The sequence below is a fragment of the Mastomys coucha genome, unplaced genomic scaffold, assembly GCF_008632895.1.
Source record: "Mastomys coucha isolate ucsf_1 unplaced genomic scaffold, UCSF_Mcou_1 pScaffold21, whole genome shotgun sequence".
In the NCBI taxonomy this organism is placed as follows: Eukaryota; Metazoa; Chordata; class Mammalia; order Rodentia; family Muridae; genus Mastomys; species Mastomys coucha.
Window position 1 is genome coordinate 40,517,090 of NW_022196904.1, and position 26,326 is coordinate 40,543,415.

The following is a 26,326-nucleotide window of genomic DNA, read 5'->3' on the forward strand; positions in this document are numbered from 1 at the left end:
GGTCTTGTCACACAATGCTTTACCCTGGGCGAGTGGGCTACACAGCCCATCAGGCAGGACACACAAGGCAAGAGAGGGCTTGGCGTTCCCACAGGAAACCCCGCCTGCCTGGCCTCACACCCGAGGAGGGAATATCTTTTTCTGAAAAGCGCAAGGAGCAACCTGGTGTGCTGATGGAAAGAGGAGACGGCAGAGGAGGTGCGGATCAGTGGGGGGAGTCAACCTTCCTTCAGGTCGCTCTGTCTCCTCTGAGACACTGAGAGACATTGAAGGTGACCCACAAGGTTTTCATGGCCTGTTTATGGATGGGTACCCAGATCCCCCCACCTCCCGAACTCATGACTCAGGGTTAGAGACAAAAGTCCTCTGAGTGAGACCTGAGCCCCTCTGCATGACTTCTAGGAGAGCTGGTGAGTCTAACAGTGGTATCAGAGAGGAGAGGGACATTGAAGTCAAGTGCTCTGGGGTTGAGTATTTCACCAAGTGACATCCTGGGATGACCCAGTCAGATTCCTAGAGCCTTTGGCCTCTCATCCACAGAATAATGACCTGCACCCAAGGTATGTCAGAAGTGGGCCAATTCTGGACATGCTTCTCCCAGAGTCTGAGCTGGTGAGCGGCTCAGAGGTCCCTCTTATCTCTCTGCACCATAACTTCCCTTTTCTCTGTCTCCCTCTTGCATCTGTGATGGTAATCCAAAGAGTAGCACGCTTTTATGTGGTGTATGTGTGTGTGTGTGTGTGTGTGTGTGTGTGTTTGTTGCTTTTCTTGGTTGTTTTTTGTTTTTCGAGACAGGGTTTCTCTGTGTAGCCCTGGCTGTCCTGGAACTTACTCTGTAGACCAGGCTGGTCTCAAACTCAGAAATCCACCTGGCTCTGCCTCCCAAGTGCTGGGATTAAAGGCGTGCGACACCACTGCCCAGCACTGTTATGTGTTTTGCTTGTAGTTTCAGAGCTGTCCACTTTCCGTTCTGCAGCATCTTGGTCTCCAGGAACTATGTTGGTGCAGAGAGTTTTAACAAGCACACATATGCCCACTATGTGTTCATCTATACATTCAGACCATAGCCACTCAGTCTTCCATGCTTTATGGAAGGCATTAATCCAGGGGCTAGGGTTGTTGAGCTGCCTATGCCAAGATCATCTTTCATTTTTTTTTTTTTTTTGAGACAGGGTTTCTCTGTTTAGCCCTGGCTGTCCTGGAACTCACTCTGTAGACCAGGCTGGCCTCGAACTCAGAGATCCGCCTGCCTCTGCCTCCCAAGTGCTGGGATTAAAGGCGTGCGCCACCACCGCCCGGCTCATCTTTCATTTTAATGCCTAAAGTTTTTGTTGTTGTTTTGCTTTGTTTTTTAAACAAAATTCACAGGGGTTAAAAAACATGCAACTGTCAGTTTGTTTATTTATTTATTTACCTCTAAAGGCAACAAAGTTATGGCTAATATAGCCAGGATTGCTGTCTTGTGTGTCCTAGCATCCTCTGGTCACCAGGCTATCAGGATGGCAGGCTCAGCTTAGCTGGAGACAGGCAGGCTGCTATATACCAACCTCCCTGGGAGCCACTGCTTCTGACTCTGGGTCAGTTACTTCTCCTCAAACCTGTGCTTTCGTGGAAGATCTGCACAGTAGGAATAACAGTGCGATCTCGGGATGAGTTGAAAGTGTTTGAGGGTCATAATGTATTGGGACACAAGTTGCAGGTGACGCTGCTGTAGTTCTTTACATTTTTATGGGCTTCAAAGCCCCTGCAGCATCTACGCCCACAAAGGGATTCAGTGTCTAGAGGCTTAAGCAGCTAAAACCCTGCTCAACTTCTGCAAGACAGAGATGGGGTAAATGCTAAGATGCTCAAAGATGGGGAGTTTGGTGAGGAGAGCTGCTGTTTATGAAATTCCTCCATACTTAGCTCTTAAGGTCACCACCGGCTCTCTATTTGATGGTCTATTCAATTCCAACCTGCTTGACAGCCAGTGTAACAGTCTTGGAGGGGAGGGAACCCAAGATCTCACACAGCAATGCATGACAGCGGCCAGTGCTGGAATTCCAGCCTACTGGGTTCCAAAGCCAGTGTCCTTATTCTTTTGGGCCAGACTTCCCTTTCTGGGAACACTGCCCTCTATTCCAAGGTCCATTCTGGCTTATATGTACTCTCCCTGCCGACTTGCCTGTTGATGGCCAAGGAGACCTCCAAAAGAACTGGTAAGAAAAGCTCCAAAGGGAGGTAGGACCTGCTGGCCTTCCTGTTGCAAGCTCTGGGAACAGAAAAACAGACCCCATTCATTTTAACTCCCAAGAGATACCACCAGTGGTCACACATGGCTCTGGGAGGATTTGCTAAGGACGTGTGATTGTAAGCCTGTCAAGATGTCCCAGGCAGATAGATACCCAGCTCTGCAGAAGACTGGTGGGAGAGCTCTCACCCTGCACCAAGTTATCGGGGGTGATAGATAGTTGGAGGACTGTTCTACCAGAGAAGAAAAGGCCAAACCATGGTCCCAGTCTGTTACTGATGAAGATGGAGTCTGCCCTAGGGAGTCTTGCACCAGGACCAGGCTAAGCCTGCTCTGTACCTGGGCTTGAAACAGCCAGAATGTCTGTAGGAGAATCTGCTAGGTGTGGGTGTCTTTAGTAAGTGACCTGAGGCATGTTAGAAGATTGTATTTCTTCAAGCTTATAGTCAAAAATTACACTGTACTACAGTGGCTAAATTACTAGCTTGGCAACTGGACTAGTAGAATGCCCACAATGCCTTCCTCACTGTATGAGTTTTGGCGAGTGTCTTTTTATTCAGGCCTCAGGATTCTGTTATTTCTTTGTGAGTTTTGGCTGAGGAAAAAATTGAATTATATTCTCTTTCTCTCTGTCCCTGTCTCTCTGTCTGTCTCTGTGTCTCTATATCTCTCTCTCTCTCTTCTCAGTCCCCAGAGTCTCATGTAGCCCAGGCTGGCCTCAAACTCCCTAGTCAATGATGTCTTAGAACTTCCGATCCATCTAACTCTGTCTAGAACCCTGAGATTACAGATACGTGCCACTGTCTTGGCTTTTTTCTTGAGCCGTTAGTACCTTTACCTGTCCAACAATCTCACAGGCCCCTGGGACACATATTTGACAAAATAGAACAAAGCATGTTAGCTTGTACCTGGAGCACTGTAGTACACAGTAAGCTTTAGGTTTTAGTGCCATTGTTATCTATTGCATTACAGTGTAATGTGGAAAAGAGGTCTACGGACATGGAAAAACAAACAACGCACTGGTCAAGTCTGTAAAAGGTGCTCTAGCCTCAGTACATCTTAGAACATACTCATATGTGTTGGGACGTGTTCACATGTAAGGTCCGTGAGGCAGAGGCTTTGAATTATCTTTGAGGTATTCACAGTACAGACAGCTCCCTTGGCTCATGGTGGTACCTGAGAAATATTAGTTAGATGGATGCTTCCAAAGTCTCTTCTTCCTGCCGAAGGCTTTGCACATGCAGTTTCTGCTCACTGGCATGGTCCTCTCTAGATCCTCCTCATACTAAATTGGTCTCATTGTTTAGGGTCCTTTTAGAAGTTTCCGTCTGGCCACCACTTCCCACATCACCCTTGCAATCTAAACTAGGTCAATGTCTGTATCTCTCCAAGGCCACACCCCCTTTCCTTACGGTGTCTGTGGGCATCAAGTTCATTTCGGTTCAGTGCATGCCAGAAGGATCTAGAGGAGAAGGAAACCAGACTGAGGCCATTGAGTTTGTGCTTCAGCTTTCAAATTAAGAAGACGGTAGTATTACATATCTCTTGACTGGCTTTGACCAGCCAGTGCCTGCAGTGCGTAGTAGCTATGCATTCCTTTATTCCCAAACCTTAGTGTGTATCCGCTCTGCACACCAATATGGGACCTTCCCTCTGCCCCTCACATGGCTGAGTGTGTTTTAGGAAGGACCAAGCAAGTGCAAGCACCTACAGGAGGTTGTAATGGATGGAGGTTGGATAGGGGCTTCCTGTCTACACTGGACCTTCCTCCACTCAGCTCTCTACAGGAAGGAGTTTGTCCTGTTAGCATGGCCTCAGGCCAGGCCTTGCCCAGTTCACATGCATTTCTCACATTTGCCTTCATGGCCCCTTCTAGGCAGCTCATATAGGGGGCTTGTTTTTCAATGTGTCCAACCCAAAAGCATTGCTGACTTCCCCTTTCTTGTTCTTACAAAGCTCTTCTCCCTTCCAGTCCCCTCCCCCAGCCTCAAGGCCCAGAGGCCCCAGAGGATTCCCCTCCCTTTGTGTCCTTCAGCCCTGCAGTTCATTAACTGCACACTCCTATCTCTTCCTGGGCTTCATGGCCAGCAGGTCAGGCTCTTCCTAAGAGAGTTGTCTAATTATCTTACTTGTCTGAGAACTGCCGGCATCATGGGGAGCAAAAGCTCAGAAACAAAGCTGGGCAGGAGTGAGCACAGTTGCTATTGCCAGCTGAATGTTTCACAGATCGGTGGAGTTTGCATGCTTGTTTGGTCCCTCTCTGGTGTGTTAGACTGTCTGCAGAGCTAGGTGCGAAGCTCTCCCTGTCAGTGGAGTGACAGGAAGACTGGGAATCAAGGGAAAGGGGACAGGCTGGTGCTGGTGGGGATTCAGAGTCAGGGCTGGAGGTGGCTATCTGCAAATGGCAGAGTTGATGGCCCCTTTCTTACCACTTCTCCCTCTACTCTGCTTGCGTTCCTCCTGGGGTCCTTGGCCTGCTCTTCCCTAGACCCTTAGCTCTCTTTTCCTCCTCCATTAGTCTTTCCTTAAAGGAAAAAAAAAAAGTAGAAGTTGCTGTGACTTTCTCACAAAGTAAGCAGATGTCTGGGGTGTCCCTGTATTGGCTTGGCCTGCATGAGCGAGCACTAATTCAGCACACGTCTTGTCCACAGACTGACGCTGAAAAGCACTCACAGGTGGAGAGGAACTCCCTGTGGTCTGGTGACGACATCAAGAAGTCAGATGGAGGCTCGGACAGTGGTGTGAAGATGGAGCCGGGCTCCAAGTGGAGGCGGAATCCTTCAGACATGTCCGATGAGTCGGACAAAAGTGTATCTGGCAAGAAGAATCCAGTCCTCTCACAGACAGGCTCATGGCGGAGAGGCATGACAGCAGAGGTGGGCATCACCATGCCAAGGACCAAGCCGTCAGCTCCGACGGGCACACTGAAGACCCCGGGGACTGGTGAGTGAGAGGCCAAAATCACAATGGCTTTAGTGGGGGCTTTACATTACGAGTAACTTCTTCAGTAACCATTTTTGTGGTGTGCATGCATGTCTGTATACATGTATGTGTGTGAGTGTGTGTGGTGTATGTGCACACAAATAATGTGAGTATGCCAGTACCTACTGTGTGGACATGTGTAAGGACACCAGAGGATAATCTCAGGTATGTTCCTCAACACCATCACCCCCTCCCACCACCCTTTTTTTTTTTGTTTTGGCTATTGTCTTAGTCAGGGTTTCTATTCCTGCACAAACCATCATGACCAGGAAGCAAGTTGGAGAGGAAAGGGTTTGATCACCAAAGGGAGTCATGACTGGAACTCAAGCAGGTCAGGAAGCAGGAGCTGATGCAGAAGCCATGGAGGGATGTTACTTACTGGCTTGCTTCCCCTGGCTTGCTTAGCTTGCTTGCTTATTGAACCCAAGACTACCAGCCCAGGGATGGTACCACCCACAAGGGGCCCTCCCCACTTGATCACTAATTGAGAAAATGACTTACAGGCTGGATCTCATGGAGGCATTTCCTCAAGGGAGGCTCCTTTCTCTGTGATAACTCCAGCCTGTGTCAAGTTGACACAAAACCAGCTAGTACACAATCATCTGTCTATTTGTCTGTGTATCTATCATCTACCTGTCTATCATCTATATCTGTCTAATCTACCAGTCTGTCTGTCTACCTGTATATCTATCTGTCCTCTCTACCCATCCATCCATCCATCCATCCATCCATCCATCCATCCATCCATCCATTCATCCATCCATCTATCTTTGAGACAGGGTCCCATCTTGTAACCCTGGCTGTCCTGGAACTTGCTCTGTAGATGAGGCTGGCCTCGAACTTACAAAGGCCCTCTTGCTTCTCCCTTCCAAGTGCTGAGATTAAAGGTGTGCAACACTATATCCAGTTCTTTTCTTCCTTCCTTCCTTCCTCCCCCCCTCTCTCTTTCTTTCTTGCCAGAGTCTCTTACTAGCCTGGAGCTCACCAAATAGGCTAGGTTGGCTGGTGAGCTAGGTGGCTATCCTCCTGTCTCTGCTTCCTTAGCACTAGGATTATAAGTATACACCACCACAATTGCCTTTTTTTAAAGGTTGGTTCTGGGCTCTCTAACTCAGTCCCTTGTGCCTGTAAGGCAAGTGCTTTACTGACCGAGCTGGCTCTTCCAGCCCCCACAACAGCTTCCTTAAAGTTCCTTAAAGGTTTGCTTCCTTGGTTCTTTCTGAGGAGGGGTCCACAGTGCTACCATGTGAGGCATTTTCACAGCCTATCAACTGGTCAGTACTCAGTTTCACATTTCAACATCAAGTTAACACGCTAGTCCAAGCGCGTCAAGGCCATATTGCTTTGTTGCATGTTGTACCCTGGAAATGTCAGGGTCCATGTCATGGATATGGGGGAAGAGAGCAGTGGATGACAGAGTCTCTTGTGTGTATGGCTGTATGAGCAGCTTCCTGGCTTTGCTCTCCTCTGGTCATCTTAGATTGCCTGGAAAAGAGCAAAATCAGCATCCTAAAAGATCCTGAGCAACTGCAGCAGATGAGATTATCACTGTGCAAAGCTCTCTCCTCACTTCCCCTCCGCTATTCCCCTTCAGGAAGCAGGGTGATCATGCTCTTTAGAGGTACCAGTATGCATCCTAAACACACTAGACAGCAGTGTCAGGTTGTTGGTCTGACCTTACTGGTTTCTCTCTTAGGAAAAACAGATGATGCCAAGGTGTCTGAAAAGGGAAGACTTTCGCCCAAAGCTTCCCAGGTCAAGCGCTCCCCGTCGGATGCTGGCCGCAGCAGTGGGGATGAATCCAAAAAGACCCTCCCCAGCAGCTCTAGGACACCCACGGCCAATGCCAACAGCTTCGGGTTCAAGAAACAGAGCGGCTCTGCTGCTGGGCTGGCCATGATCACAGCTAGCGGGGCCACCGTCACTAGCAGGTCTGCCACACTAGGTAAAATCCCCAAGTCATCCGCCCTCGTCGGTCGGTCCACGGGTCGGAAGACAAGCATGGATGGAGCCCCAAACCAGGATGATGGGTATCTGTCTCTCAGCTCACGGACGAACTTACAGTACCGGAGCCTGCCTAGGCCCAGCAAGTCCAACAGCCGGAACGGAGCAGGGAATAGATGTAGCACCAGCAGCATCGACTCTAACATGAGCAGCAAGTCAGCAGGACTGCCAGTGCCCAAGCTGAGGGAGCCCTCCAAAACATCCCTGGGCAGCTCCCTACCAGGGCTTGTCAACCAGACAGACAAGGAGAAAGGCATCTCTTCAGACAATGAGAGCGTGGCTTCCTGCAACTCTGTGAAAGTGAACCCAGCCACCCAGCCGGTGTCCAGCTCAACTCAGGCCACTCTGCAGCCAGGGACCAAGTACGCAGATGTGGCCTCTCCCACACTCCGCAGGTAAGCGGGTAGAGATGTGCAGGGTGAGGAGGGCCAGAGTAAGTGGCATAAAACATCCTGTGGCACTTCAGCTCTTTGTAATGCTGAGTTCAAGGCCAACTCCTGCCTGCCGGCAGGTCTGTAATCTATGCATTTTTTTTTCTCTCATGCTGGGATGGGAAACAGAATGTTCTAGAACCATGCTTCTTGGGTTCAAACCCTGACTTTATTTTAATTTTAACTCTCAGATCGCTTTTCTGAACCCTGCCTCGGTTTTCTCACTGTTCTTTGGAGTTCATGGTACTTCCCTCCGTGTGCCTACTAAAGTTCATCTTTGTGGCTGTGCTGGGCTATGGAAGGCACTCAGTGAAAGTTAGAGACAGTGAGGGTGAGGTCATCGCGTACTTTTAGACCCAGACTGTAGCTCAAGGGAAGGACTTACCCTGTGTTCTTATCTCTATATCATCCTGTTCTTTTATGACACGTGGACAATATTTGAAATGTTAGCTTGTAAAAATATTGCTGTATATGTAAGTGTGTGTGGTATAAGTGTATATGTGTGTTCACGCGTGTAGGCTCGTGCATGTGTGTACATGCACATGGAGGCCTGAAATTGAAGTCAGTGTCGTCTTTGATTGCTGTCTGCTTTGATTACTGAGGCAGAGTCTCTGGCTGAACCCAGAGCTGGGTTAGTCTGCTAACCAGCATGCCCCTGAGTTACTCTGAGATCCTCTGCCTCTGCCTTCCCTAGTCCGGGATTGCAGGTGGGTACCACACTCCGGTTCATCCTTCATGTGAGTTCTGGACCTCAGAAATCCAGTCTCAGACTTGGCTGTGAGGGCGTTATAAAGTGAGGCATCGCTTTAGCCGGACTCTTTCCTTTTCTTTTATATAAATCTTTAAAGCAGAATAATCCCTAATAAAAATTGACTTCCTAGCACCTTTGAGAAGAATGTCTTCCCCAGATCTCTCCACTTGGTGGAGTTTCTCAATGTGGAAAGGGCAACCTTTAACATTTCCTTTTACATCACTCACCGGACCCTTTTCTTTTTGGTCTTCTTTTCTTTTCCTCTTTCTTCCTTTTTTTTTTTTTTTTTTTTTTTTTTTTGTCTCCATAGCTGTCCTGGAACTCATTATACAGGACATGCTAGTTTCAAACTCACAGAAATCTACTTGCCTCTGCTTCCCAAGTTCTGGGTTTAAAGGCATGAGCCACCAAGCTCAGGCACTGGCTCATTTTGAACAGTTAGTTAGTTGTTAGTTAGGTAGTTAGTTAGTTAGTTTGTTTAATGTATGTGAATGCTCTATCTACATGTATAATTGTATGCCAGAAGAGGGCATCAGACCACATTACAGATGGATGTGAGCCACCATGTGGTTGCTGGGAATTGAACTCGGGACCCCTGGAAGAACAGCCAGTGCTCTTAACCACTGAGGCATCTCTCCAGTCCCCACTGGCCCATTTTTGAATGGCAGTTGTATAGCTCTAACATTGCCTTCTGGGTCATGACAAATCCCAGAATGAGGCTTGTGAAAATAGAAATGGGACCCAGGACTCATTTGTGGATGAACAAGGACGTCTGAAGACTCCAGAAGAAGAGTTCCACATAAAAGTAGAAAGGATCTGTGTGGTGTGCCCTGTCTAGACTTGATTTTTAGGATTCCAGTAATCTTTTTTTTTTAAGGGGGACGGTCCTATTGGGCTATTCTTTGTTGTTTTATCACACTAGCATGTCATGGAAATTTTTCTCTGCTACTTACCTTGGGTAGAAAAATGAAATGAGGTCTTCGGATTTCCTTTGGAGGCTACAATGACATTTGTTAGACTTTCAAGCTACTGTACAAGAATCTTTAAAAACACATGGGCTCCTCATGTACTCTTTCCTTAAATTTCCCTGGTGATCTAGCTGTACATTTATTGTGTGGCAAGGAGAAGCCCTCAGTGGAGTGAGATGGGTAACCCCCTTCAAATGATTCCAAGCATGCAGAGCACGTGGATTTGTATGTGGGGTGGGAAGCCAGGCAAAAGGGATCCCATCTTGGCTACTAACAATGAAAAGAGCCTGGCTACCAAATGCGTTGCCCATTAACAGGGAGGTACAGCTGCCAAGAGTTTGCAAGCATCTTGATGCCCAGAGCAGGATAACACATTCCTTGATTCTGCCATTAGATATTGTAGTGAGGGTTATACATCCCCCTTGTGGCTCATAGACACTGCAATCAGAAGGACTGTTTCAAAGTCAGACTCAAATCACTCCAGGCAGCAAGGCAAAAGGCTATCAGCCTGTCATAACATGTAGTCATCTTGTTAGTTTTCAGGGTGACTTGTTCCTGTTACTGCATTTTGAGTGTGGGATTAGACCCTTGTATTCACCCACTGGCTTAGAACTGGTTTCACCAGAGGGTTCTCTGCCCATGAAAGAGAAGGGCCCAGTGCCTTCTCTGTACAGATGTCACATGTGCGGGACTGTGCAGAAGGTGGCATGACATGGCATTTCCATGTGTCTGTTTCAGAGGCGCAATTTGGACTGGTGTGTGTAGTCTGATGTCTTGTGGACCCAGCGTGTTTCTGTGTATGGTGTTAGCGCACACAGGTTCTCTGGGACCTTGCCTTTCTGTTGTTCATGCACCCGTGTCCATATTTCTCCTGGGCTCCCAGCAGTGTAGGCTCATGGTCTTGATCCTTTGTATTATGCTGAGAGACCAAAGAAACCAAGTCCCAAGGTCTCATACTTGCTATCACAGAAAGAAGAAACTCTTTTCTTTCTAGAAGATTCCTGGGTAGGGGCTAGAGAAGAAAGGGAAAGCAAGATCATGGAGGAGTGTGGCTAAGCCTATGGGAAAGCTTTCTTGTCACCTGGGCTTAGAGCTGGGTCCCAGCTACTGCCTAGAGCTAGAAACAGGTCCCTCAGAAGCACTGGTATCCAGCCCCACTTAACCACAAGTCTTTCTCTAGAGAGACCGTAGTGAGTCTGCAGGAGAGACCACTGCTCTTTCCAAGGGTCTCATGGCCTCCTCTGCCTTGGTAGCTCTGCACACCTTGGTCTGGCACAGGTATTTGTTCCACGCAACCCTTTGTCTCTTCGCAGACTCTTTGGTGGGAAGCCTACCAAGCAAGTGCCCATCGCCACAGCTGAAACCATGAAAAGCGCAGTGGTCATCTCCAACCCTCATGCCACTCTGACCCAGCAAGGTAACCTAGAGTCCCCCTCAGGCAGCGGTGTCCTGAGCAGTGGGAGCAGCAGCCCTCTCTACAGTAAGAATGTGGACCTCAACCAGTCTCCTCTAGCGTCCAGCCCCAGCTCAGCCCACTCGGGCCCTTCTAACAGCCTCACCTGGGGTACCAGCTCGTCAGCAGTGAGCAAGGATGGCCTGGGCTTCCAGTCTGTTAGCAGCCTGCACACCAGCTGTGAGTCTATTGACATATCCCTCGGCAGTGGAGGGGGCTTGAGTCACAACTCCTCCCCTGGTCCAGTCGCCTCCACTAAGGAAGACTCCTTGATGCCTTTTGTCCGCACCAGCAGTGTGAAGACCACACTGTCGGAAAGGTTGGTGCTATGCCCTCAGGAAGATTTCCTTCCCTAGATATAAATAGGAGGTTATTAGGGATCTAAAAACTATTTCGTCTTTGCCTGGGAAGTTTTGATCTTTCTTTCTCTCTTCCTTCCTTCCTTCCTTCCTTCCTTCCTTCCTTCCTTTCTTTCTTTCTTTCTTTCTATCTGTCTTTCTCTCTCTCCCTTCCTTCCTTCCTTCTTTCTTTCCCCCACTCTCTCTCCCTCCTTCCTCCCTTTCTCCTCTCTCTCTCTCTCTCTCCCTCCCTCTCTTTCTTTCTTTCCTTTTTTCCTTCATTTCTCTTGTCTTGGAACTCACTCTATAGACAAGGCTGGTCTTGAACTCAGAGATCTGCCTGTTCTGACTCCCAAGTGCTGATAGCCAGGCATGCCAGTGAGGATCTGCTAAAGCCCAAGGGAAGGTGGCAAGCGGACCATCCCAAACCCCAGTGCTCACCCAGGTGCTTACTAAAGGTGTGCACCACCATGCCCAGCTTGGTTTTGATCTTTCTGATAAGTCTTCCTTCCCACTGGAAGTCAGTTTAGGAGAGAGTTCATCTGGATTGCTTCCTGCTGTCTCTTTTCCTTGGTGCTTGGAGCCACCAGATAGGACAGACTTATGCTCCTGTCTGAAATGACATTCGTCATCGGAAGCCCTTCCATTGCCAAGGGCTTGCCAACTTCAGCTCCTTCTTTCTTCTTCCCATGTAACTAAGTGAGCAGTAGGACAGGTGACCTGGGAACAGCTGGGGATGCTTGGCGTCACAGTGACAAGAGATAGAGAGCCTGCAAGACTCCTCAGAGCTTTGATTCTACTACAGTCTTGGGTTGTGTCTGGTTTCCAGACCAGACACAGGGAACAAAGCTGGGGTCAGTGTTGGGAGTGAGAAAAGTGTTCTGATCGTTTTGTATAACAGTTCCTTTTCCTTCCATCTAATGTTCCTTCTCTTGTTTTCAACTTGCCTGGATCTCTAGCCCTCTCTCTTCCCCTGCTGCTAGCCCTAAGTTCTGCAGAAGTACTCTGCCCAGGAAACAGGACAGGTAATGACACCACAGGCCTCCTGAGCCTCTGGGTTCTTCTGCCTATCTGTTTTGTTGTCTAGCCAGTTGTTCTGTGCAAGGCTGTTGGCCCCGAGGCTCCCGCTTGTGTCTGTGGCCCTGGTATACTCTGATAGCCAGGCATGCCAGTGAGGACCTGCTTGACTGTCTGCTAAAGCCCAGGGAAAGGTGGCAAGTGGATGGCCATCCCACACCCCGCTGCTCACCCAGGGCTGCAGGGGCTCTCGCTGGCATCCCCGTGGTACCCATGGCATGTTCCTGCCTCCAGTCTTGCTTTTCTCCCTACCCCTCCAGATACTGTCTGCCACCCACCATGCAGCCTGGCCCTCACCTCTGTCTCTTCCCTGCACCCCACCCCTCCCAGCCCAGCTGGCTCTTCTCCCTTGAACGCTTTTGCTGCAGTCTGGCTCATCGTGTGTCGTTATTCCGAGTATCGTGTTGTGTGTGTCTATATTCAGCAATGATAATGGTACAGAGCGCCTGGAGGGCTGGGGCTTTTACAACTCGAGAAGCCTGGGTCTGCCCCCAGCTGTGGGTGGGCCTCGGAGATGGAAGTTGACCTTGAGTTTCTGGAGGAGTGGTGGCTTGGCCAAATATAACAAGCAGATGTTGTTTCATGCTTAGGGGGAGAAAAATTAATGGAAACCCCCTTTCACCCCATCCACAGCACAAACTTTGTTTCTGTCAGACTTAGAAACCAAGCCTTTAAACCCCTGCACTTTAGACATTCGAATGCCTTGACTCTATCAGCCAGCAAGTTCCAACATGCCCAGGTTCCTGCCCAGGGCCCAGCTCCTGGCTACGCCCTTGCTGGGCAGGAACAAGGAGACATTGAGAGGGACCTGGAATTTACTTCATCACACATGAATTCCAAATATGCAGACTTCTGCCTCTCGAAACCCTCCAATGAGTCTCTGCCCCTTCTTGAAAACTTTGCCAGAGGCAGCAGGGTTCGGGAGAGGAGCTGAGGAGGTACACAGGTGGGACCCAGGGCAGCACAGGCCATGCTTCTAAGATGATACAGCCCCTGCCTTGGCTTTGAACCTGTGGAAAAGGAGGAACAGTTGGGGTCCATGACTCAGGCCACCTTGTGATGTGGGGTAAAGTAGATACTGGCGTGGATGCAGACAGGACCAGGTTTCTTCTGTATACTGTGTGGACGTGCTGCATGCCTGGCTGGTGGTGGGAGCCTGTGCCTTGGGGGGGGTCCTCGTGTCCCTCCCCAGCCTTCTTGCCCTCCTTCTCCCAAGGCCTCTGTGCTTCTCTGAAGTTCTTGATTTTGTTTTAACTTTCCTACAGTGACCCGCACCTTGATAGGAACACTTTGCCTAAGAAAGGACTCAGGTATCTGTCCCTCGCCCCTTGTACCCATGCCATCTGTTGTGGCTGTGGAGCTTGGCTGTGTCATCCTTTCATTGCTGCTGGGCTGGGCTGGGCTCGGCTGGGGTCCCTGCTTTGGCCACCGCAGCTGGATTTTTGGATGACAGACCCCTCTCATTCTCATCTCTCCATTTGTGGCTTACTTGCTTGAGCAGGGTCTGTGCTTTGTGAAGCTTCATGTGACAGAGCCATCTCACGGCCAGCATCCCTGAGCTAGGAGCAGTGACTGCTCCTGGTGGGCCGGCAGGAGAGATGCTGAGCACGTCATGACTGTCTGTACATACAGCCGCTTCCAGAGGAGGACATGACTTAGAGCATGCTGCTTTGTTAGCTGTCTCCATTTTAAAACTAGCTGCTTCTGACCGTATAACTTCACGGTAGAGCATTTGCCTGCTATACATAAAGTTATGGATTCAGTCCCAAGCACCACCTAATGATGATGATGATGATGATGATGATGATGATGATGATGATGATAATGATAATAATAATAATAATAATAATAATAATAATAACAATTACTTAAAATACTTTTGTGGCTATAAAACATCAGAGAAGAGTTGTCTTAATGTCCTAATCAATGAATGGGTCAGCTATCAATGCCCATTCAGAAATGCATATGATTGGTTTTTGGTGGAACATCAGCAACAACAACAACAACAACAAAAGAGACCAGAAAAGAATGTCTTTGCTTCTGTAGTAAGTTGGGCCTGTGCTGCTTGTTGGTGCTCATCTTAATGAAACAGGATGCTCTAAGTCACCATTGCTCAAATCATATCATCACGTCACCAGCCTGAGGTGCCTCAATTTGCTCACGATCCCTGTGGACCTCTGTCAGTTCTGCCTTCTAAAAGCCTTGCTGTTTATAGCCACGGCTTCACCCTGCATTAAGCATTACGTATTTTTACATGAAGTGAAATGTTGTGTTGCTGTCTTGTGTGTGTCTGGTTAATAACCCATGGCTCTTAAGACCCAGAGCGTTTCGAACGTTGTTAACATGAGGTAGGTATCAACGCCAGAAGGCATGCGCTGATACCTCCCAGTAGAGTCCTGCTCTGGGACCTTCATTATGTGTGTCAGCTGGATATGTTAATGCTTGATGCCACCATTGCCCCTTGCCTCTGAGACTGGGTCTCATGTAGCCCAGACAAGCCTTGAACTTGCTATGTAGCTGCAGATGACCTTTGAACTTTTGAGCCTCCTGCCTCTGCTTCTCAAAAGTGCTGGAATTGCAGGCTTGCACCAACCAACAACGCTGCACATTGATCCCAGGGCTTCCTGTGCCTTCATCAAACCCTCTGCCAACTGAGATATATTCATGACCCACTGTTACCCAAAGAGGAAGCTAACTTTAAAGTAGTTAAACATTTTGAAATGCTGTGTACATATCTATAGATATCTATTAAACCTATATAGCCCTGGATTTTAAAATTGATTGTCCAAACATTCAGAATGTGGTTTTATGACAACTATTTCCAGGCACCTGACGTCCCTTTCAAAGGTGCATATCCATCAACTGGAGTGAAAACCGTGTTCTCATTCATACTGGTTTTCTGTCTAGCTTGCTTCCTCAACACACACATATTGGGTGGTAGATTCCTGATCAGCAGCCACCCTGGCAATGATGTACCCTGGCAATGTGGGTACTACAGAAGTTCTGGGTGCTGCCTATAGGGAGAGTAGAGAAAGCATAGAGTTTAGAATCAGACAAGCCTGGGTGACAATCTCAGCTCTGTGGTCCCCTGTTTCCCAGAACATATAGCAGGGTCCATTGTGTTGTGTTACTGTCTAAGTTAAAGCCTCAATGAGATGATGCCTGTAATGGTACCTCATCTATCAGAGATGCTCAATAAAGCTTCCAGTTTAGCAATACCCAAGCTGGTGGACCACGGAACTTCTGAAGACTTCCCCACATTTAACATACCAGTGTGTGGTTCTTTTCATGAAAAGAGTGTGAGTGCTGCGTTGTAGTAGTTAAGGGGCTGGGAATGTGGCTCAGTTGGTCAAGTGCCTGTGTAGCATGCAGAAAACCCCGAGTTCAACCCACAACTCACCATATTTTATAAAGCATACAGGATTAGTTATGCCTCTAATACCAGCACTTGGGAAATAGACACAGGAGGATCAGAAGTTGAAAGTCATCTTTAGCTATATAGCAAATTCAAGAACAGCCTGGGCTATGTGAGACCCTGCATCACGAGAATTGCAGCAGCTACTCTAAACACCAGCCCCCCCAGGTCTCTGCAAATGCCACCCACTGACACACAGAGATTCATGACCAGTCACTGGCTCTGCAGTGTGCAGATGCCAGCAGTTAGCTCGTTAAAACTTCCTCAAAACTCTAACAACTCCCTCTTACTGCTCCTTCCTGTCAGGGAGGGGGCTTTGAGACGACCCTGTCATGAACCAGCATGTTCCAGTCACACCCAGGGATGGCTCTTTTGAGCATTCCCAGTCTTTCTCCCTTTTAGGTGTTCTGTGCAAGCTGAAAGGAATTATAATTTTCCCCAGATGCAGCCAAGTAGGAAAAAAAAAAGTTTTGAGAAACTTCATAAGTTTCAGGGCGTGTAGTGATCTGAGTTTTTTTTTCTTCCCCCCATCTTAAATATAGCTTTCTTTGTACACACTCCTCATCAGCTGTGGGGAATGCATGTTCATAAGGGCCGTTCATTCCAGCCTGGTTTCTGTCTCCAGGTATACACCCACCTCCCAGCTTCGCACGCAGGAAGACGCCAAAGAATGGTTCCGGTCCCACTCAGCTGGGGGCCTTCAGGACACTGCTACCAATTCCCCCTTTTCCTCTGGCTCTAGCGTCACCTCTCCTTCAGGAACAAGATTCAACTTCTCTCAGCTTGGTGAGTCGCCATTTGTCTCCAGCTGCACTGACCCACTCTGCAGGGCAGAGGTTATCTTGTGCTTTGAAACAGGCGTGTGGCCACGTCTTTCTCAATATCTTAATCAGCCCCTGGCCATGTAGTCATGAAAAATCACAGAGTCCTAGGCACGTTCAGTTACATCAGGCCCCTGGGCCACATGTGACTTAGGATGGCCAACCCTTAAAACATTATGAAATTTGTGTGCGTGTGTGTGTGTGTGTGTGTGTGTGTGTGTGTGTGTGTGTGTGTGAGGTTTTTGTAACTCAGTTGTACTGTATGGAACATGGACTCTGTAGGTAACAGCCTCCTGTCATAAAATCTGAGGGTTAGACACACCCACATAGTCTTTTTCCTACAGTTGGTATAGGTGAGATTGCAGTGTGTGGGGGGGGGCATAGCATCCCACTACTCTGGGTACATTTTTCTTCTCAGACCTGTGAAGACCATTTTCCAGCCTATTTCTCATTCCATTATCAAGCCAAAAATAAGTTTTAATGAACAAGTGTTCTTAGAAATGGCTGCCGCTGACCTAATGCGTTGATTGTCACACTGAAAGGAGAGAAGGGTTTGTGATGGTCCCCGTTGGAATGCTGAGGGATTCTCTATTCAAGACAGACACATAGAGTACAGATCCAACAGACAGAGGTATGAGAGACCAGTGTAAAGCTTTGTAGCAAATCAGCAAAACAGTGCAAGAGATTCCATCTCTAGTTACAGGTCAGAGAGCGGTGGGCTGCTATCAGCAGGTGCTTGAGGTAATGGAACGCACATGGATATTTGAAGACTGCTCGGTGGAGGGAAAACCTTTTTGGTCTCACAGTTTACAAGAGGCTTTTCTGAATGTTCTAGACTTCCCCTTCAGTCTAAGTGATGACTGTATCTTGTCATCACGGACGTGTGGTTTTGCTCTTTATTAAGTGTATACCTCCAGATATAGCGTGCCTAGCTACCATGGGCAGGGCTTTCGATGAGGAAGCTCGGCTTAGCTCAGGGATGTGTGCCTCTTTGCATGCTCTTGGGAGCTGCTTCCTGTCTGAGCCATGAGACCTGTGTTTGTAGTGTTCGTTCCCAGCCATAACTCTTTGCAGCGAGAGGCTGTTGTCATGCGCAAATGCTTCCTATCTGATCAAAAGCCTATTTGGACTATTTTGAGCTTTTGGCTTTACAGGAGAATTGTTTCAGATGAACCCGGGGAGTAATTAGCTCATGCCTGGAAGGTGACACTGGCCTGCCTGAACGTGCCAAGTTGGAACGTGAGGCCCTGAGCCTTGCTTTGGAACTGACCCGCCTTCCCTCCCATATTTTTAGCTCCTAAGCTTGTAACTCAAATGCTGATGCGACTACCTTTTACAAATAGACAAGGGAGTGAAGTTGGCAGGCACACACGCTGCTAGCGATAAGCGGCCTCTCCCTGGTACCCGTCTGGGATTCAAACAGGGGTATGGGTATCCAGCATCTCATTCCGCTCCTCTGGTTCCAGCGAGCCCCACCGCTGTCACCCAAATGAGCTTGTCCAACCCAACCATGCTGAGGACCCACAGCCTGTCCAACGCGGATGGCCAGTATGACCCCTACACGGACAGCCGCTTCCGGAACAGCTCCATGTCTCTGGATGAGAAGAGCCGAACAATGAGTCGATCCGGCTCCTTCCGGGATGGGTTTGAGGAAGGTAAGGAATTAAGGCGTTTGCCATATACTGGATCTCTTGGCACAGCATGACATGCTTGATGGGGCTCCCTCCTCTGGTCACTACAACTCTTCCCTTGCCTCTGGGGTAGGGATGTGGGGCTCTCACTAGGGAGATCTGACCCTCAGGTAACCTTTCGGGATGCTTAGGGAGGACGCCTCTGCAGCTATTGAGGACCCTCAGCATTGACTGAGTTCTGCCTGAGGCTCCTCTCCTGGCCTTGGGCCATCACTTCTTGGCACGCCTCTCCATCTTCAAGCCCAGCTGCTGGCTCACTCTGTTGGCAGAGACTGCACTGAGTTCATCTCCCTGTGCCCTGCAGCTTCGGGAGCAGGCAGCTCTGTTCCTATCCAGTATTTCCTAGCTTGTCTCAAGATAGAGATTCTCAGTTCTTACCCTTTTCCTTCTTGGGCTGCCAACCATGTACATTTATAGCTTTGTTCCTTTTAATCAGAACTATGGAAGGAAAGTTCTATGGGTTGCTTTGTCAGCTGCCTTCATAACTCACTTCGTTTCTCTCACCCTCTGCTCCTTCACCCCAGACATTGCCTTAGAGGAGCCCCATTCTCCAAACACTGGGCTTGTGGGAGGCTGGAGGCAGGCTGAGCAAGGAGTAATGAAGAGAAGGGAAGTGGGCTGACCCCAACTCGAGTGCCAGGGCTTAGGCCAGATGCTTCAACCTTTTTGTCTCCCCTTTTCACTGTAAAAATGAAAAGTGATAACATTTGGCTTATGGAGCTATAAGAATTCAGAGATAATACATGTAAATGCTAGCTCCTTGCTAGCCACTGCCGGTTGTGTGCTGTAGCCTGTGGGCACGATGTCCAAGCTGAAGATGAGGAATCATGAACTAGCGGAGCCCAGTAGGGCTCTGCCTCTGTTGGAACCATTTTGCTAATAGCAGGACAAAGTATAGGAATGAGTCATAGATGACTCCCTCAGCTCTCAGTCCCTGTTAAAGGTGGAGAATAGGCTCAGTGTGCTCTGCTCCCAATAGGAAATCCCAAATAATACGGGAATACAAGAGACATAATTCTGCTTCTTGGTTTTCGTTCTATGAAAAGCTTAAAGGACTTTTGGGACAGAGCAGGCGCTTCTTGGCTAATCATGGTGACTTGGGACTCTTCCCCAGATTTATGTCTCCAGTAACCCTGAGCAGAGCAAGTTTGTAATCCCTTATATGGAAACTACTGGGCTGGAGGATAAAGAGGAGAGGAGCCCGGGTGGCTGAGGGCATTTTGTTAGATTTAAGGGCTGGAAATTGGTGTTGTAATGGCTTTAAGCAGCACACTGGGGGCACATACCTGCCCCAAGGCAATGGAGGAAGAACTTTGTCTTAAGCCCTTTCTAGTCCACGATTGGTCGAGAATAGCTGTAATGTGCCTCCCTCTGTCTCTGAGGACAGCTCCTATGTGGAGTGTGTCCTGTGCTGTCCTCTTCATCTGTCATGTGTATGCCTGAGGGAGTCACAAAATCGTACCAAAACTTGTCCTGACAAGTATACATGGTCCCACAAAGGCCAGGGACCATAGCAGACTCACCCTCGGCTAGCTCTTAGGCAGTCCTTCTGGAATCAGGCAGCCGTTTGCAGACCATCTAGGATATCAGATGAAAAGTAGGCCTGGCCTAGCTACAAGCATCACCTCAACTTTGGCAATCACATGATTCATGATAAGCCGGAGCCAAATTGCCAAGGCAGGGTTAGAACTGTGAGAGAGGAGGTTGTTACGGCACCATGAAGGTGTGACCTCTTCATCTCTGGGAACTTTCCCATCAGATTGGTTTATTCTTTGAAAGGCTGTTATATGAGAGAAGCAAAACAGGGTTTGTGTAATTAGAGGTTTTTAATTCCTTTGAGTGTAGTTTGTTTGTTTGCTTGTTTTTTCATTTTGAACTGATAAGTTATCGGTGATATGGGAGAAACTAGGGGAAGTCAGACCTCATGCCTGGCCAGGAAATGTTTATTCTTTGCTGTGAGGCAGAATTGATGCTTAGGGAAGATTAGCACAGGTGTTTGTGAGATGGTGCTGTTTGATGAGCGCTTTCCACATTGAAGGCGATGGGAATTGTAACTAGGTAGAGCAGGCGCAGCGTGCCCTAGGTGCAGCCTTCTGAAGTATTTCAGGGAAGTTCATTACCATAGACTTGATGTAATCTCAAAGTCAATTTTGGTACAAGAATGCTTAAAAGATGTTGGAGGTATCTTTAAAATGGGTGTTGAGGCCAGAGGTTAAGAGCAGTTAAAAGCATGTACCACCATTGCAGAGGGATTGAACCCCAATACTCAGCACCCACAAATGGTGCCTCACAATCCTGGGTCTTATGCCTATAGAAACATTATATACATAAAAAATTAGAAAAGCATTTCAAAACACACCAAAAGGTCTTTTTAAATTTTTAACTTTAAAATTACATTTATCTGTTGTGTGTGTACAAGCACACACACATGTGTGTGCTACACTATATACATGGAGGTCAGAGGACAACTTTTAAGAATTGGTTCTCTCCTTCCTCCATATGGGTCATGGGAGAAGAACTCAGTCAGGCTTGGTAGCAAATATCCTTACCTACTAAGCTATCTCACCAGGCACCAAAGGATTTTTAAAGTAAAGAGCAGAGCCTGGCAGAGCTGGTCACTGGAGAGTAGAGTCCTGTCCAGACTTCTGGCCAGCAGCACCTGAATTGCTGTGTAGCTTTAAGCAAGTCATGTGATTTGAATTTCAGACTTAGATGCTCTCTGTCTGTCCAGCTGTAGAGTTCTAGAGGTATAGTGAGAAACACCTTCACGCTTTATTGGGTTTGGAACTGAAATTCTCATGGTCCAGAAGAATCCATGCCCCTCTCTCCAGGCTCCAATTCTCATCCTAAAGGCCGGCCAGCCACAGCATTTCGGGCAAACCATATTCAGGTTTGTGTGAGCTCGGATAGTCAAGGAGGCTATCTCTATGTATCGTAGCTTTGCTATTGCTGATTTCCAAGTGAGAGGCGTTAATTACAGAGAAAGTAATAACCTCCACCTGAAGCCTGCCAGATGTGCCTCCTCTGCTTGAGTCCCTAAGCTGCTCCTGACTGCCAGGAATCTGACAGGTTTGAGATGGAAAAACTAGAGACAAAACAGCAGCCAGAGTCTGGGTGCTGCCCTGCTTAGGCCTCTGAGCCAGCCCTGTAAGTGTGGCTGGAGGTGGCTTCATGATACCCCTGTCTCTTTCACCAACAGGCCTCCGAAATGCTCCATCCACTATGGTCTGTGTCATACTTAAAGTGCCTTGGTACTTCTGAACCCGTGGACATGTTAGCACAGAAGAGCCATTATTAGCTATTAACACCTTAAACTGTCTTTTATGGGGTGTGAGTCAGGTTAGTCATGCTTGGTAGAAAAACAGGGAGTAAGCTCTAGAACCTGGCATTACCTGGGAGGGTGGATGTGAATTCTGGTGGGGCCCCAGCCTCAGAGGCATAGGTGGGTACCTCTAGTGAGAAGAGAAGGTGCGCGGGGCTGGGCTGACTTCAAGCAGGTAGGATTTAGAAGCACCCTGGACAAAAAGCTGCACTGGTGAAGCCTCAGAGGCAGGCGAGCACCATCTAGAGCTTGCCGGGAAAGAAGTCTGGGATAGACATGTGTGAGAGGAACACACAAAGGGAGGTCAGGGGAGATGTAGTAGAAATGCCATGGGCAGCTTCCCAAGTGCCAGACAGAACAGTTTGTTCAATATCTTGCTGGCCAGCAGCTTCTACTAGACGCTAAGTAAGGCTAGGCGTACTGCTGGGGAGGTAGGCGAACTCAGCACTGGGTGGAGAGATGACCCCGCCCTGCCTTCCTCCGTCATGGGTATGTATGCTCCTACCCTGGTGGCTTGTAGGGACCTAAGGCTTTCCACCTGTGGTCAGAAAAGCTGTGCACACTTAAAATCCCTGTCACACAGGGCTAGTTCTGTCTTCCAGACCAGTTGCCAAGAGGTAGCTGAGAAAATAAGAATCATGTTCCCTGAAAGAGAAGCAGCTTGGATACCCAGGTCTGCAAAAGTACATGCTTCAAAGTGAGAGCGGATAATGAAAAAGCTCCCCTAGCTGGAGATGGGATGGACTGCTAAGAGTCCACGAGTGTGGTTCTGAGTCAGAACCTATGATTACAAAGGAAGGAAGAGAATACCCTTGCTCATCACTTGCAGACATTGTATAAATGCAAGACTCTATACTCCAGCTGAAATGCTGCTTTAACTAATGCTCTGCTACAAAGCTGTCTGAGTTTATTGTGATCAAAGACTCTTATATTCAAACTATTTATCTCTAAGCATCTAGCAGGGTGTCAGGGTATGAAATACGACAGCTTTGTCCCACAGTCAAACACTCAAGAGTGCATTGGACAAAGAGTGGGTGCAGTCCCAAGCAGGGACAAGCTGGCTTTGAAAAGTGTGGTTAGAATCTCCACAATCACGTTGCCCTGCATTTGAACCTTTAGTGGTATGAACATTTGGTTACATGAGTATATGACCCCAGAATCATACGTTATTTTGCTAGTTAGGATAAATGTGGTACTATTTTAAAAAATGACTTCCTTAATGGATTATTTCATATTTGGCTTTGACCTGTGCCCAATCCAGGAAGTATTGAGCCAAGATGACAGTCACAGCCAGGCTGGGCCAGTGGTGTCCTGAAATGCTCGTTGCCTCCTCCCCCCTCTTTTCACTTTCACGACAGCCATCTTAGGCTTTGACCCCTGTTTATTTACTTCTAACAGTTCATGGATCCTCCCTGTCCTTGGTTTCCAGCACATCCTCCATCTACTCCACGGTGAGTCTAAACGCTGAGTGGCCGCGCTTGTCACTCACGTATTGTTAACAAGTGTGTCAAGCATAATTATAAGCATCTGCTCTGCAGAGAGTGTTCCCACTATGAAAGGATCAGCTCCTGGGAGAAAAAGATTTGAAATTCACAAACTGTTATCATACCCCACTTGAGACTGGGAGAGGGCTCAGTAGGTGAAGGGCTTGCTGCACAAGCAGGAAGACCCAAGTTCTGATCCCCGGCCCCCATGTAAAAGATGAGTACACACATATGTAACCCCACCTTACATCCACATCTTCATATGGAAGCCAGTGGCTCCTCTTCCCCCAAACAGTCAGAACATACATCATTCTTCCTAACTAACGTATTAGAGTACTCTGCTCTTTGGACTTTCTGATGGGTAGATTTAATTGTCCCATTTTACAGAATTATACCAGAAAAGAAGGCAGTTAAAATCCTAGATTTCAAGGGCTGGATAGATGGCTCAGAGTTAAGAGCACTGGTTGCTCTTCCAGAGGACCTAACTTTGGTTCCCCAGTGCCCCTGTCAGCTGGCTCTCAACTCCTGTGACTCCAGCTCCAGAGGATCCCATGCCACTGGACTTGAAAAACACCTACACTGATGTTGCACCTGTACATACAGACATACATACCTACACATGGTTTAAAATGATAACAATAAATCTAAGGGGCTGAAAAAAAATGGCTCAGCAGTTAAGAACATTGGCTACTCTTCCAAAGGACCTAGCTTCGATTCCCATATGGTGACTCACAACCACCTGTTGGTAACTATCATTTCGGGAAAGCCAATCTCCTCTTCTGGCCTCCATGGTCACACATACGTACATGCAGGCAAATACTCATACATATAAAATAAAAATAATTTTTTTTTTTTAAATCTAGACTTCTCCCGAGTTTTCAGATTCAGCAGTTGCTATCAGCTGGGTTATATTGATCTTCCTCCTCTGCTGTTCTAATGTCTTTTATGTTTTATTTACAGCCAGAAGAAAAATGCCAATCAGAGGTATGGAACAGTTTATGAACAGACTTGTTTTCGTTATCAGTCTTGATCTCATGATGCTCAGTCTGGAAATGGACTCCCCAAGCAAGTAACCTTGTGCTTGTTTCTGTAGATTCGAAAGCTGCGGCGAGAGCTGGATGCCTCCCAGGAAAAGGTGTCTGCGCTGACCACCCAGCTGACGGCAAATGTAAGTGCAGACTCCAGAGCACACCCACTCACACAAGTGGGTGCAAGTACAAGTGCACAGTGCGCGCACACACACACACACACGCGCGCGCACACACACACACACACACACACACACACACACACGCACGCGCACACGCACACACACACATACACGCACAGAGTAGGAGCCAGGGGCAGGACATCATGAGTATAGGAGACAGGACTGAGTGAGAGCCACAGACAAAACAGGGTGTAAGCCAGGGATGGGATAGGAGCTGAACTCAGACAGCACTAAATGGAAGCCCGTGACAATGCTGGACAGGGACGGAGCCAAGGAGGTGACAGGGTAGGAGCCAGAGATGGGCTAAAACAGTGCGAAGCAAGAGCAGGACAGAGCAGAAGCTGGAGATGGGACAGGCAATAGCCATCTGCTTTCTGAGCCTCGCCTTGAGGCCCTTGGTCTCTGGACATTCAACTCTGTGGGCTCACAAGGCTTGTGCTTCAGCCCTTCGAGCATTGGTGTTAGGTCAGGTGTTAGAGTGATTTTGGAGTCTGCCTGTGCTTATCTGTGCAGTGGGATGATTGATATCTCCCTGGGTTGTGTTTCGAGGTGACCAAGGCTTGCAATCCTTTAAGAGTTAATTTGTTTCCCTTCCTTTTTCTGAAGATTGCAGTCTTAAGGGAGGTGAGAACACAAGGGAACTCAGGAGAAGAAAGACATGTATGGCTTCACAATAAACAGCCAGAGCTCTGTAATTACATCATGCACAGTGCTCAGCCCCGCCAGCCGTGGTCTGTCTGGCCATGTTTTCTAGCGCCAGCCACACTGGGCTGTGAGTCCAACGGTACGGCAGGCAGAATCGCTGCCACTTCTGGAGTGGAGGGGAAGCAAAATGAGCAGTTTCCCTGGGACGTGATCATTCTTGCCATATGGGGAGGAAAACATGGGAGCACCAAGCTCCATCTTGGGAGCAGGTGGGAAGGAGTCAGGAAGGATTTCCCAGAGGGAGTAACACCTGACAGATATCCTGTAGGAGAAGGGTATACCCTATCCTAACCAAAGCGAACTGTCAGTGCAAGGTCCAAGGTGAACTGTGAGTGACGTCTCCAGTTAGTACCTGTGGCCAGGAGTGAGTACAGAACCATGGAAAGAGTCATATAAAGGAAAGACTAGGGTTTCTGGGTGTTTAAAGAGGGCTTTGGGGCCTTTAGAAGAACCCTGTCGATGTGGAGGTTGAACTTGCTATTTGAACCAAATGGAGTAGAGAGAGAAAGAGTCTTTCAACCCTACCTGGGAGACTCATACACAGAGAGGCCCCACTGAAGGGCTGTGAACCACAGAGCATGAGGCTCAGAAGGCAAAACCTGAGGTTTGGGGAGGTACTTAGTGGCTCCAAGGCCAGACTTCCTGCCTAGGAGTTCACAGTGCAACCACAGAGCCTGTGGCGGTGTTGACGGAAGCTGAGGGAGCTCACTGTGCGACCCCGCTACATACTAACCATGGAAGCCACTTCAAAGGCTGTACTCCTTTGACCAGGAGAGTGAGTCAAAGCTCCAGAGTAGTCATTTACCTGGAGCTTTTGCCCTGCTAATTCCTGTTTCAGCCTGACTGACTCCAGGAAGTGTGGCTCTTTTAAATCTGCACATGAAGCATATAGCATCCTTAATTACAAGCCCGGGAAGCGTAAACGCCTTCATCTGTCTCCCAAGCTCCTGTGTGTCGCTGGAAACCTCTGACTGTTTTCCCAAAACCTCAACACCCCAGGACACTATGTGCTTTGCAGTCCTTTTCTTCACCCAGCCCATCATCAGCCCATCCAAAGGTCATTGGAGGACTGGAGGGATGGCTCAACAGTTAATAGCATTTGCTGTTCTTCCAGAGGACCCAAGTTAGGATCCCTGTATCTCTATCAAATGGCTCACAGCTACCTATAATTCCAGCTCTAGGAGATCTGATGCCCTCTCCTGGCCTCTTTAGGCACTCACACTTAAGTGTGACACACACACACGCACACACACACACACACACACACACACACACACACACACGACAATAAATTTAAGAAATCATGAGAAGCATTCTCAGACCTGAATTCTCAGGCTTATATTCTGAATAGGTCCTCTAATTGGAAAACTGAACGTATGCACTTGAGTCCAGTACTGAATGCAGCCTCAGGGAGGTGGACAGTCACCCCTCTCCCCTCCAGGAA

General features: G+C 48.2%; 1 protein-coding gene across 13 annotated transcripts in view; it reads left to right on the forward strand.

Annotated features, from left to right (window-relative positions):
* Nav2 (neuron navigator 2) overlaps nucleotides 1-26,326 on the forward strand; it is a 654,216-nt gene that overhangs the window by 584,396 nt on the left and 43,494 nt on the right. For 11 of the 13 annotated variants that reach the window (XM_031386765.1, XM_031386769.1, XM_031386759.1 and 8 more), the window contains 10 exons: nucleotides 4,882-5,173; nucleotides 6,909-7,611; nucleotides 10,680-11,138; nucleotides 12,117-12,182; nucleotides 13,500-13,544; nucleotides 16,275-16,435; nucleotides 17,937-18,125; nucleotides 22,882-22,934; nucleotides 23,928-23,951; nucleotides 24,061-24,135. In XM_031386765.1, coding sequence (XP_031242625.1) covers nucleotides 4,882-5,173; nucleotides 6,909-7,611; nucleotides 10,680-11,138; nucleotides 12,117-12,182; nucleotides 13,500-13,544; nucleotides 16,275-16,435; nucleotides 17,937-18,125; nucleotides 22,882-22,934; nucleotides 23,928-23,951; nucleotides 24,061-24,135 — 2,067 coding nt within the window. The remainder of the gene's footprint in view (nucleotides 1-4,881; nucleotides 5,174-6,908; nucleotides 7,612-10,679; nucleotides 11,139-12,116; nucleotides 12,183-13,499; nucleotides 13,545-16,274; nucleotides 16,436-17,936; nucleotides 18,126-22,881; nucleotides 22,935-23,927; nucleotides 23,952-24,060; nucleotides 24,136-26,326) is intronic. The other 2 variants (XM_031386763.1, XM_031386770.1) reach the window with 2 other exon arrangements.